We start from the raw sequence: 12,484 nt of genomic DNA, 5'->3' as shown, positions 1-12,484 counted from the left end.
AGCCATGACACCACCACTCTGCATGTCCACTTAGTCCAGCAAACTGTGACATTGTTTTAACCCTCTGCAGTGGTGACAGATGTGGCCAAAGGTCTTCATAATGCCTGTCTATCTGTCACATTCTCCTGTAAATTATTTATTTCAGTCCTTTCCTAACTTTTAAATAAAATATTCCTCATATTGTATCCTATCCCTTGAAGGAATCTGTACAAACACATACTTGCACTTAAGGATGAACAAGCTGGATCTTTCTGATTTTTTGTCTGCTTTTTTTTTTAATGCCAAATTCACCTGGTTTCACACATATGTCTAATAGGATAACATCATTACATTTTATATCCAAAAGGTCAGATGCCAACTTTCTTTTCTGATCTATTAGAATGAGCTTTGTTGACCAAATATGAACACATGCAATGAGTCAGTAAACTTACACACTGGTAAAGCAGGGCAATGAAACTCAAAAATATGAAGTCTAGTTAAAAATATAGCCTAGGCGGGTTCCACAATAGCTTTGCAATAGATTAGCAACATGTCCAGGGTGTACCTTGCCTCCTGCACAATGGCAGCTGTCTTGTGTAACTTTAGTTTTTTAGCTTGAACTGAGTTTCTGATGCCAGTAATATACAGTAATATATATGTCAGTTACTTATTATTATTATTATTATTATTATTATTGAAAAAAAACTATTTAACTAACTAAAATAAAAAAGAATGGAAAATTGAAAACACTTAAAACTAATTGAAATTAGTTTGTAAATTTGGAAAACTAGCTAATAATAATAATATTAATAATAACAATAATAATAATATAGAGAAATATAAGAGGTTTTAGTATTTGTTAGTTTGGTAAAAAGAAAATGTTACCAGATCTTGCCTAGTGACGTATTGATGGACTAAAACTAACCCTGAAACTATTTTAAACTGAACTAAAACTATAAACATTTTTACACAATAAAAACTAAACTGAAACGAGCAAACCTGCTCTGGAAACTGAAAGAAGTGAACTGCGTCAAAAACAATACATCGAAACAAACAGAAAACAAACAAAAAACAAAACTAGAACTAACTAGAAAATACAAAGCGATTACAACTTATGAATTGTGTAAGTTCTGGACAGTAACCTGTTGTGTGAGTGACTGTTTTTGTGAAAACATAAAGCCGGAGTGTTTAGGCTGTTGGTCAAGTTGGATTGTCTCCGATTGTGAACCTAGATCCGGATGGCACTTTGGCGCTATCTAACGACAGGTCGCCATGCTGATTTAAAAAAAATCCAGGCTTTGTACGAAGATAAAATTGGCAGATGTTATGAAATATAGTTTTATCTCGGTATTCGGAAAGTCTCCTCTTTGATTAAATTGTCTAGGTGATAGCTGTTCTGGGATATCAGGCTTCCAGAAGGTTGCATGTCGATTGAGTTCCCTTGAGCTCATCGTGCATCTACTAGTCAGGTCTGCTGCGGTCGGTGTGCGGTCCCGGTCCGCCGACTAGCTGTCACTGCCGCTGCTTTCTGTTCAGTGGCGTGGTCTTTGTGGCAAATTTAGTTTCTGGCTTGGTTCTAATTCATTTGGACTTTACCAGCTCGGTCACCATGGGCAAAAAGGAAGAAGAGGAGGTCATCAGAATTGCGAAGAAGATCGATAAAATGGCGCAGAAGAAAAACGGGGTAAGATGTGTGTGAGGGAATGAATGCCGATCTGACTGATGGTGTAGCTAACATGAGCGCTAACTGGAAAATCCAGTCAGGATCGGGCTCAACGTGTGCTAAATAACCCCAAAGTTGTCAACAAAAATTCTGCACTGTTGTGTTGTTCCGCTGACGATGGTTTTCCGGTCCTTGCCCTCAGCAATTAGCTCCAAAGCTAACCTACCTGTTGTTATGACTAATGGGTTAGCCGCTAATAAGCTCCCTTGCGAGTCTGTTTATGTGAATGGCAGGTTTCTATGTTGCTAGGACTTAGCCACGTAGCATCCTACTAACCGCTGTCAGCTTTATGGCCTCGCAAGGCAATAATACAATTCTAGATCTGGTCACTTTTAGCTAATTTAATGACTGAATATCAAATCGTTAAACAAATTAGAGTGATATTGTTCTGTTATCCTTCGGGTTAGGTTTCATTTTCGGGCTTGTTTGGGGGAGGTTTCTTAGTAGCTAATTGGCTAACTGTTAGCTACCAAGCTGCCGCTCCTGTAGTCCAAGCATCATTGCATAAACATAAACAAAGCTGCAGCTAATGATTATCCGTTAATCTGCTGATTATTTCCTCGATTAATAAACGGAACCTTAAAGTGTAAAAGATAATGTAATCAAAAGACTGTAACAGTCCAACATACAATCTAGAATCCCCCAAAAAATGAAAGTCGGGAGATTGGAAGAGATTACCATCATAGTGTAAGGAAAGAGTTAGCTTCATAGTTTCAAGTCAATTGTGAAATGGTACTCCGCACAGAGCTTATAAATAGGAGCCTAAACGTCAGATAATATAGACAGAATACGTGTTCGATGCCCAGCGTACATGATCACTGAAAATATCTTAAAATGACCCTATCCTGAAGTATAATTACACTAATCCAACGGCACATGAAAATAGTATGATTTCTCTTGTGCTTAATTAAAATTTAGAGGGGTGGTCTATTATTAAAAATGCTTACTATACAGAGTTTCTCCTCAAGAGCTGTTTTTCTTGTGTGTTGTGTGTGCGAAAGGAAGTGTATATTGGGATAAGCTCATATAGTCTGTCAGTGAGTTTAAATACTACATTTTATGTTAAACGAGAATTTGAAAAAATGTGAGATTCAGTAAACTTCAGAAGTTTATACCCCTAAAAAAGGTTTTGAGCTTGGACCAATTTGTAGCTTGTATAACTTTCTTTTGTAAAGTCTGTAATTTCTCAAAATAAGTAGGATAACATCAAATAAAATTAAAATGTCTTTGACAAATAACCCAACACAATTACATGATTTTGTTAATAGCAATTTGTCATTATGACTCCTAAAATTTAGAGTGTCAAACCTCCAAAATTTTGTAAAAGCTTACCCCATTCATAACCCTACTGTTTTCTGGATACACGCATGTTCTACATATTTTTGGTTTCTGTTTGAGTAAAATACCATAAAATTCGTTTTTCCACTATTTAACAATAACATATCTCATTTGTTATGCAAAGAAAATAGATTTCCATTAAGATTATTATTATTATTATTATTATTACTACTATTATTATTATTATTATTATTCTGTTTTTTCCCAGTTCACTGACAAAGCAATCGTACATTTTTCTATCTGCTTAATATAAGTACTTCAGGCTTAAATCCAAAATATGACACCCCCCCCCCCCCCCCCCTTCACTTTGCTTTTGTTTGTTTAAATGGTAAATGGACAGTGTTCCTCTGGTGTTACTATTATTAATACTATTATTAGTAATAATAATAAAGGCAATCTGTTGCACATGCTTCAATGAGATTACTCTAGCAGAGCTGGAGATCTAACTACAGTCTTCGTTTAGCAGATATCCTGCCCTGTCTCTTGCCTACCACATTTAACACATTTAATTTCAAAGAGACATGAGGGGTAGTGCCCAAAGTCTGACCTGCACAGGCCAATCTGCTCAGTGTCTTCCTCAGTCAAACCAGTTACCACAATTGCTGCAGAAGCACCAAAATAATGTTGACTGAATAATTAACTTTGCACTGCAGTTAGTCATATAGGTGGATACGTTTTTCATTAATGTAACTTACATTTTAAATGGTATCAGAATAATTTAGCCAATGGGGCACAGTGGCTTTACTCGGCAGACCTGGACCTCCGATGATGTGACCCAAAAGATAAACACTGGTCACAATAACCTGGATGTGTCATCTTACTTTTTAAAAGCAGACGAGGCTGAAAGGCCAGTATCAGTTGTTCAGACTGTTGCTGCTCAGCTTCCATATCTAAGGATTCCTAAATTACGTATAATCTGGAGTAGATTGAATCCAAAGAAGCTGCCAGTTTGAACAACATTTGTCTTTTAACTAGTCTTTTATTTAAAAGTGGCCAAAAGGTGTTAACAAATTTTTGCTCTTGGTGTTTGTGCCAGATGTGCAAATGTATCAGCGGTAACATGTGTATAGATCCTGCCATATTACTGAGACAGTGCAGAGTGTTGAATGAGCTGCCATTAGCACAAGCTTCCATAACATAGCAGGATGTTCGAAGCACCACATTTTCCTTTTTTGTTTTACTATGTTTTCTTGTGGCTAAACACAGCTCTGGTCTTACTCATGTTGATGATAGAGCTGACTAATCAGTTTAGAGAAAACAAAAAGTGTGTTATGGTCTAAATGATCATCCCTCCGCTTTATTCTGCAGGCTGGAGCTTTGGATCTCTTGAAGGAGCTGCGCAGTATCCCCATGACTCTGGAGCTACTGCAGGTATCATTGCTCATATGTTCTCTGGCTCTGTCCTGGACACAGGCAGCGCTGAAACCCAGATGCTCTGACACCATGTCTTTTCCACAGTCTACCAGAATCGGGATGTCCGTTAATGCCATCCGTAAACAAAGCACAGATGAGGAGGTTACATCTCTTGCAAAATCCTTGATCAAGTCATGGAAGAAGCTTTTGGGTAATTATTATTTTTGTCTTCTATAATGTACTTGGAGATATCTTTTGCATGTCTAAAGCTGTTAGGCATGCTTGTATCAACGCCTATCGATCTTCATGAAATCGAGCCAATTTTGAATTCCCCCCCCCCCCCCCCCCCCCCTTTTTTTTTTTTTTTACTGTAACACATTGCACTCTGCCGGGTACACCAGCTGTCAAAAATGTCCTCTTGTTCTTTTTATAAATTGCTGACACCAATTCTCAACCCACGGAGTTGTGAGTAAGTGAGCTGTTCAGCAGCACAAACAAATGAACAGCAGCCAGCAGTTTGAGTGAAGATTTGAGTAAAGACAAGCATCAGCCAGAGAAGATTAGAGAGAAGAGATGTTTTTATTGAGGTGTAAAATAGACATAATACTTATAATTTTTCTAAATGCCTAAAGAGTTTGTGGTTTGTAAAGTGAAATCAATACCGCAGCAGGGGATTAAATGTGTCTTTTCTTTTATAATTGGATCTATACCTAAATCTGGATTTCTCTTTGAGTTCCACTGTTTTTTGTTTATTATCCGTTTAGAATGTCATAATGATTATTGATACATAGGCCACTCATTTCCCAGCCTTATGTTTACGCTTTAAGGGAAATTACAATGTAATATTAATTTTGTTTAATCTGGCTTGATTCCTCCATTCTTATTGCATACCTTTGCCCTTGCTCACCTTAAGGCCCTTACCCATTGGATGCGGCACGCACAGTGCTGTGCTCTGAAACCCATTCATTTCCGGCTGCGAAAATCAAGGCGCGCCAGTACTTGTGCATGCCATGGTCATCTTCATCTGCAGCGCACTGTGATGTTTCTGTTGGTTGTGCGAACGACCAGTAGAAACGAAGCCTACTGCTGCGCCAGTTCAACCACATGACGCAACCACACAAATTTTGGATTCTTTGCTCTAGTTAGCGGTAATTGCAGCCCATGCTGCGTCCGATGTGAAAGGCTCCTTATGTTTTATGGCTGGCTGCATTTGTGGTCAAGGGCATGAATGTGATGGTAATTTTGGGCTTTTAGTAATTTCTTTGAACTTTTCTTTTTCTTATTTCTTTTTAATGAGAAAAATCAAAAACAAAAAAATTGGGTGTAAAAGTTTGAATTTATTTTGGATTTTCTTTCATCCACATAGGGTAAAAACACATTGGGTCAAATACAGCCTCAAATATATACATACACTCAAATCTTTTAAAACATGCTGAAGCTTCTGCAATGTCTTTTTAATTTGACAAGGCCTATAGTGATCATGATTGATTGCACGCTCATAACTACAACTGGTAGTGTGTCTTTGCCAGCATAAAAATGATTTGTTTTACAGGACTCATCAGACTCTGCAATACTCAAAACTAACTCCAAGGAATTCAGTGAAGATCTAAGAAGGAGATTTGTAGATTTATTCAGCTGGGAAGGTCTCCTCTAAACAACAACAGGTTCTAAAATTATCAGTTCAAATAAGAACCACCAAGCCTCAAGCCTGCCTTGGAAACTGCTGGAAACACCAGTGTGTTCACTCGACAGTGAAGCAAGTTTTAGAGAAGTTCTCACCATCTCAGTCCACTGAGAAGGTGAGAACAAAGAAAGAAGCAACTGCTCCGAACTTGAAACAACACGAGCTCAACTGAAATTTGCAGCTGCCCACATCGACAAACCAAATACCTTGTCGAAAATGATGAGGTATGAATGGAGGAGTAAAGGTGAGGCTTTTAAGCCTAAGAACACTGTCAAGCAACATCGTGGGAGTGGCATTATGCTCTGGGGCATAATGCTACAGTTGCTGTCAGTGCTACTGGTACGTTGCACAAAGTTGATGGCATAATTATGAAGCAGAGCTGCCTCCAAAATTTGCAACTTTACCCCAAATCAACAACTTTATGGTTGAAACTTGGACACAGTTGGGTGTTCCATCAGGACAGTGAACCCAAAAACACATCATAACTGGTTTTGGGATGGATAAAGCAGGCTAACATTAAGCTTCTGGAATGGCCTTCCCTTCACCTCTCACTTCCTTGATTCTGATGCCTTCTTAATTCTTCTCACTCATTCTCCAGATGAGCCAGGAGCTGCAGATAAAGCTTCAGAGGAGAAGAGGAAAGAACAATCAACGCCTGTCGTCTCTCCTTCACAAGGAAGCCCAGAGGCAAAAGAAGAAAGGTAATAAGGAAAACTTTTTTTTCCTCATGCACGCTTTTAGCAATGCTCTCCATTTTAGTGTACACCTGGAATACATCTTTCATACTTAGGAGTTGGAGAAGATATAAACCAAGCCTCAGCTAAGCTAGTGTACTCATAGTTCAAGCCTTGAGCCTGGATAAATGGGAGAGTTGCCTCAGGAAGGGCATCTGGTGTAAAGTCAGCATCACATCAGACATTCAGATCCATCCACTGTGATGAGTCCTTGGGAAACAAGTTAGCAGCTGAAAGCACCTACTATATCTTCTGCTTCTAAGTGTGTTTTGCTTCAGAACTGATTATGACACTTCTTATTGCTCCCATAGCAGCTCCAGCAGCAATTCCAGCAGCAAGAGTGAACCCAGTGAAGTTGCTCCCAACACATTAATCAACACCTTTCCTCGTGCCCCGAGTACCTCTGACTCCATCAGGCTTAAGTGTAGAGAGATGATAGCAAGCGCTCTGCAGACTGGAGGTAATCTGAAACGTTAATATCACAAACTTTCCAAAGCACTTATCTGTAATTGTGTTTTCTTACTCTTTGTTTTTGTCCACTGCCTGATACTTTTTCCTTTACAGATGATTATATCGCTATTGGTGCTGATTGTGACGAACTTGGAGCACAGATTGAAGAATATATCCTTTACATTATAATAATGTATACTTTATTGATCCCCGTGGGGAAATTACTAATCAGGTGTCCGGGGAACACTGTGTAGGGACAGTACCTTGCTCAGGGGTACCTCAGGGTAGCTGTTCGGTGGATTTGAACCCCCAACCTTCCGATTATGGGGTGACCACGCTACCTACTGAGCTATCTCTGCCCTCTGATTGAACTCTTTAGAGGCAGAGTTTTGTTATTTCATAATGTTCTGGATATAGCTACTGTCTTCTCAGTGTCTGTTGTGTATTTTGGTGCTGGTGATATAAATGAGCACATTGTGCCTTTCATCTTTTGAATCACTTGTTTTGTCTGAACACTAGCACCCTTTAATTATAGCGTGTTACACAAATAAAGAGACACTGGAGAACCTAAAACAAAGAACGGTAGGCATGCTTGATAAATGACTACATTAACCACTCTAATAATCGACTAGAAGCATCAGCACTAAGCCACCTGAAAGGCCGGGGATTTCTTTTTGTTGTTATTATATAAATTCATTGGTGAAGTTGAATTCTTTGACCTGCAATTACGCATCTTCCAAGAGTTTAAGAACACAGACATGAAATATAAGAACCGCGTGAGGAGCCGAATCTCAAATCTGAAGGATATGAAGAACCCGAATTTAAGGAGGACCGTGCTGTGCGGGAGCGTAACCCCTGAGCGGATGGCTAAGATGACCGCAGAGGTGTGTGAGCTGTTGATGGCACAATCTCAAGAGACAAACAGTGCCCTTAGTAATTGTCACTAATTATATATTTCGCTCTCTCACAATAGCAGATTTAGTTTACTTAAACACTTATTGGCACTTCTTTCTTTCTTTCTTTCTTTCTTTCTTTTCTTTCTTTCTGTCTTTCTTTCTGTCTTTCTTTCTTTCTGTCTTTCTTTCTTTCTTCCTTATTTTTTCCACCGCTGTAGGAAATGGCCAGTGATGAGCTGAAGGAAATGAGGAAGAATTTGACCAAAGAGGCTGTCAGGGACCACCAGATGGCCACCACTGGGGGCACTCAGACTGATCTGTTCACCTGCGGCAAATGCAAGGGAAAGAGCTGCACCTACACACAGGTATGGATATGCAGGCTGCCTATAGAGGTCTTTGTGGAGGTTGTAGTTATTTAATTTGTTCAGACAATGTGAAATCTGATAAAGCCATGTATATTGGTATTGATAGAGCATACGCTGATTTAGTAGTCTATGATTTTAAGTGACTTTCTTTTTCCGTTTTCTTTCCCAGGTTCAAACTCGTAGTGCTGATGAGCCAATGACCACGTTTGTCTTCTGCAATGAATGTGGAAATAGATGGAAGGTATGTGCCCTAATGCAGGTTTTGTTGAGTCAGTCTTGGAATGCATTAGCCTGTAGACTTCCATCATCCATCAGACTTAAACTTCAGCGATAGAAGTTTAGATAGTGCACTAAGCTCGTTTACAGCAGAGATGTACCAGTTGTGGAACCAGTCAAATGGTTAAAGATACAGTTTGGCAGATGCGTAATGCTGATGTCAATATTTTGTTTGTTTTGTTCCATCTTTTGGGTCACGGAAACAGAGTAGCTGTCTTTTGGTGTTAAATTAGCAAAACATTTATTTTCAAATTTACACTTTTAAGCCTCAGTCCTGCTTATGTTATTAATGTAATACAGGTTTGGGGTATACTAGTAATTAAGTCTTCCCAAGTTCTTGGTCTCAAATTATATTGATATTTTTCCTTTAAAAGAAAGGAGATGAAAGACATTTTATTATGTTAGCCAGTTCGAAATGATTAAAGAAAGCATTTATCTGTTTGTCAGGTACCTTTAGAAAAACGGCTAATTGATGCCACATTCAGGCTCATGTTGATTAAAATCTAAAAGGGCCTGTTTGTAGAGGTCAGATTATCAGCCGACCATCCATGGGAATAGATTTTCCATGACTGCAGGGTCTGCAAAGACCGCACTTGCTCAACGTGTATGTTAATTGAATGTGTGATAGTGACTAAATACACAGTGCACACATATCTGGTGTGTGAAGCTGTTGTTGCTTTTATTGCAATTTGTTGCTCTAAAGGTATGCGTATGGTGCCCTCTGCTCTGTTTATTTATTTATTTTTTAATTTATTTTTTAAATAAACAAATGCCATGGCCAAGAAGAAGACTCATGACTCTGCCTTCTATCTACTTGGTTGTAACTTGAAGATCAGTGTTGCAACAACAAAAAATCCTATCCCATGATTTTTTTGATTTTTTTTTTATTTGATCATTTTTATTATAATAAATTTTTTTTGTTCTAGTTCTGCTGAATCTGCGGCATCATCCACGGCACTCCTACAAGTAGCAAAATTCCTGGACCAGATTCTGTCTATCTGCAACAGATTGGAGCTTTCTATTCTGTGGTACATGGTACACAACATGCCATACAAAGATGCCACTGCGGTTATTGTTTAAGTAAATATCTTGTTAATAGATTGAGCTCATTGTTGGTTCCCTCAACTCCTTCCCCTAAAAATTATTTTACTAGCGTTATTAGTTGTTTCTCACCGTCAGATATATGCGATGGATCTTATCATGCTCTTTTATCTGCATTTTTTATATGTAGTTTTAACACTTTGGACAATGTTGTTTTGCTTCCCCCTCACAACATTGCATTGTTTTATTTAATTTCCCAATAAAGTGTAATCCATTTGATTAAAAAGAGCTGCTTTTCATTAGCTGTCTTTTATGATGGGTTTTCAGTCTCTTCTGGTTATTTAAATCTTTAAAATTATACTAAGCAGGTCGGATCTGAGAGAACAGACATCTTCTGTGTGTGTGTGTGTTACAGAGTATACATTTGTAATTGATGGAATATTCATCACATCAAAGCGAATGCTGATGTATGCATATTAATCCATCCAGGGACAGGATAATATCGTTGGCTGGAGAAGGGAAGATGCACCAATTGTTTTCGGCTTCCTCCAGGATTTTTTTTTTTTTTTTTTTTTTAAATAGCCAGGTGCAACCACTTTATGTTGATGGGCTGTTCTGCTGCTTCACCACCACATAAAGTGAACAGTAATACAAGATTAAGATTTTTTTATTCACTGAAAAGGGCTAAAACTGAGGAAGGCCTGGTGGTAGACATTACACTTCTCTATATGTTTTATCTCACGTTCTTATTTATTTTTTAATTGAACCTTTGACGAAACAACTTTTTTTTTTTTATTGTGAATTCGATGACCATTTTTATGAAAGAAGCTCCCTGTATAAAATTCAGACACAGCAAAATATTCCTATATAGTTACAATTAGGTCCATAAAATTTTAGACAATGAATTTTAAATCAAACTGTCAATGTGTGAGTTAAGTAGAATTTATCTTATTTATTTAATTAAATGGGTTTAACAGAGTGTTTGTACCTGTCAAACTATGTTACCTTTGTACCTAAATATAGAATTTAAAATTGGTTCTATGCTAGGTTGTCTGTTATGTGTAGACACAACAACACAACACTGGTTCATCTCTTGCTTTTATGTTTCACAGATCAGGGTTAAGTGGCTTGACAAACAAACAAAACAAAAACTTAAAAGATAAAAGCAGCTAATTCTCAAAGATAAACTTTAAAAGACCTTCAGGAAAAAAAAAAAAATTATACTGTCTGAAGATGCGGCTCAAGACCTTTGCACAGTACTGTGAAAGAGTATGAACTTTTCAAAGTTTATAAAGCATTTCAAAATAGTGTGGTACACAAGTAACTGCATATTGCTACAATCCTCTGCGCACTTAAATTAAAGTGTTTTTGTTTAATTCTAATTGACATGTTGTGCTCATGTGAACGTTACCATGTATTTCAAGGAGTTCACAGAATTCATTACTTTTGATTTTAAATGTTCTTAATTAGGATTTCACCTGATCTGCGTTATTTTTAAAAGAATCATGAATTTAAACTGCTCAAACTTACACAGGGGCAGATGTACTGAAAGAATTCTTCCATTCCTATCAGTGAACCGAGTTGGTTGAATTTGCTGTTAGGACATTATTAAAGTCGTTTCCTGACACATTTTACTGATATTGGTGTCATGCAGTTTGCTGATTAAATCATTCCAGAGTCAGTAAAATTATTGTGCTTTATTTTATCTTAATCGAAATGCCCACAAGTCATTATTTTCTCGAAGAGTAGCAGAAAAAAAAAAAAAAATCAACCATTTACTGTAAACATTCACATTATTCGTATTTTTTTTTTAAATGTATTCTTCAGTAAACTCAGCGCAAAATAACACATTTCATATAGTAAACAGAAAAGAAAGAAACATTTATAGGCATCACTCCAAACCACTGGCTTAGGTTGTGTTTTGAGGTTGATCCGCGCAGTGAACCCATCAACTCAGATTGCACGCAGGTTGGTAAGAAGTTCAGATCAACCGGCCTGTCCGCCAATCTTTGTTTGACATGTGCTGTCGTCAGCCTCTGCCCTACCAAAGTGAACAGATGTAGTCACGACTAAGAAATCAAGACAAAACACTTAATATTTTGGCCAATGAAAGGGACAATTTCCAGTAAACTGACTTCACGCTCCAGTAACCACGCTTATGGCAAGCGTTTGAAAGTAACCGCTGCCCATGAGAAAGATGTCGTAAAACTGAATGTCAAGGCACTTCCCCATGTGAGGATCTTGTCTTTGAGTGACACGTTTGTGAGGCAACAAAGTAATTCAACTGAAACTATTAGAGTACATAAAAGTATTAAACACTTGGCAACTCCAATTTTACTCAGTGAAACACTCGATAAAACGTATGAGCACAGTTTACATGGTAGCTTTGGTGTTGCTGCTAACCTGGCCGGAAACCTACTGTCACTGATAATCATGTCAAATTATATATCATAGACGAGCTATGTAATCTTAAATAGTGATTTTTTGGTAATTTCAAAGTGTATTCCAGAAGGTTCCCTAGAAATGACTTTGAATAAAGTCTAGTTAGCCTGAGAAGAAAGTCAAATAAATACGAGCAAATACTTAAGCGGAAATTGAGAATGAAAAGCTTTAGATTTAAAACTTAAGAGCATCATAAATCTTCT

The 12,484-nt window shown here is 37.7% G+C and overlaps 1 protein-coding gene across 2 annotated transcripts; it reads left to right on the top strand.

Moving 5' to 3' along the window:
• Positions 1 to 1,231: 1,231 nt before the first annotated feature.
• tcea1 (transcription elongation factor A (SII), 1) lies at positions 1,232 to 10,138 on the top strand. 2 transcript variants are annotated; one of them, XM_026149919.1, is made up of 10 exons: positions 1,232 to 1,663; positions 4,349 to 4,411; positions 4,499 to 4,604; positions 6,676 to 6,778; positions 7,126 to 7,271; positions 7,376 to 7,432; positions 7,991 to 8,145; positions 8,376 to 8,522; positions 8,692 to 8,763; positions 9,725 to 10,138. In XM_026149919.1, the coding sequence occupies exons 1-10, from the start codon at positions 1,589 to 1,591 to the stop codon at positions 9,731 to 9,733; spliced, it is 933 nt and encodes a 310-aa protein (XP_026005704.1). In that variant the 5' UTR covers positions 1,232 to 1,588; the 3' UTR covers positions 9,734 to 10,138. The 2 variants fall into 2 exon arrangements, with proteins under 2 accessions (XP_026005704.1, XP_026005702.1); XM_026149917.1 differs by having other exon boundaries at positions 1,236 to 1,663; positions 7,123 to 7,271; positions 9,725 to 10,127.
• The last annotated feature ends 2,346 nt before the right edge of the window (positions 10,139 to 12,484 follow it).

The sequence above is a fragment of the Astatotilapia calliptera genome, chromosome 18 (genome assembly GCF_900246225.1).
Source record: "Astatotilapia calliptera chromosome 18, fAstCal1.2, whole genome shotgun sequence".
Lineage (NCBI taxonomy): Eukaryota > Metazoa > Chordata > Actinopteri > Cichliformes > Cichlidae > Astatotilapia > Astatotilapia calliptera.
Note: the sequence above shows the minus strand (reverse complement) of the source record. Positions and strands in the feature narration are given on the sequence as shown.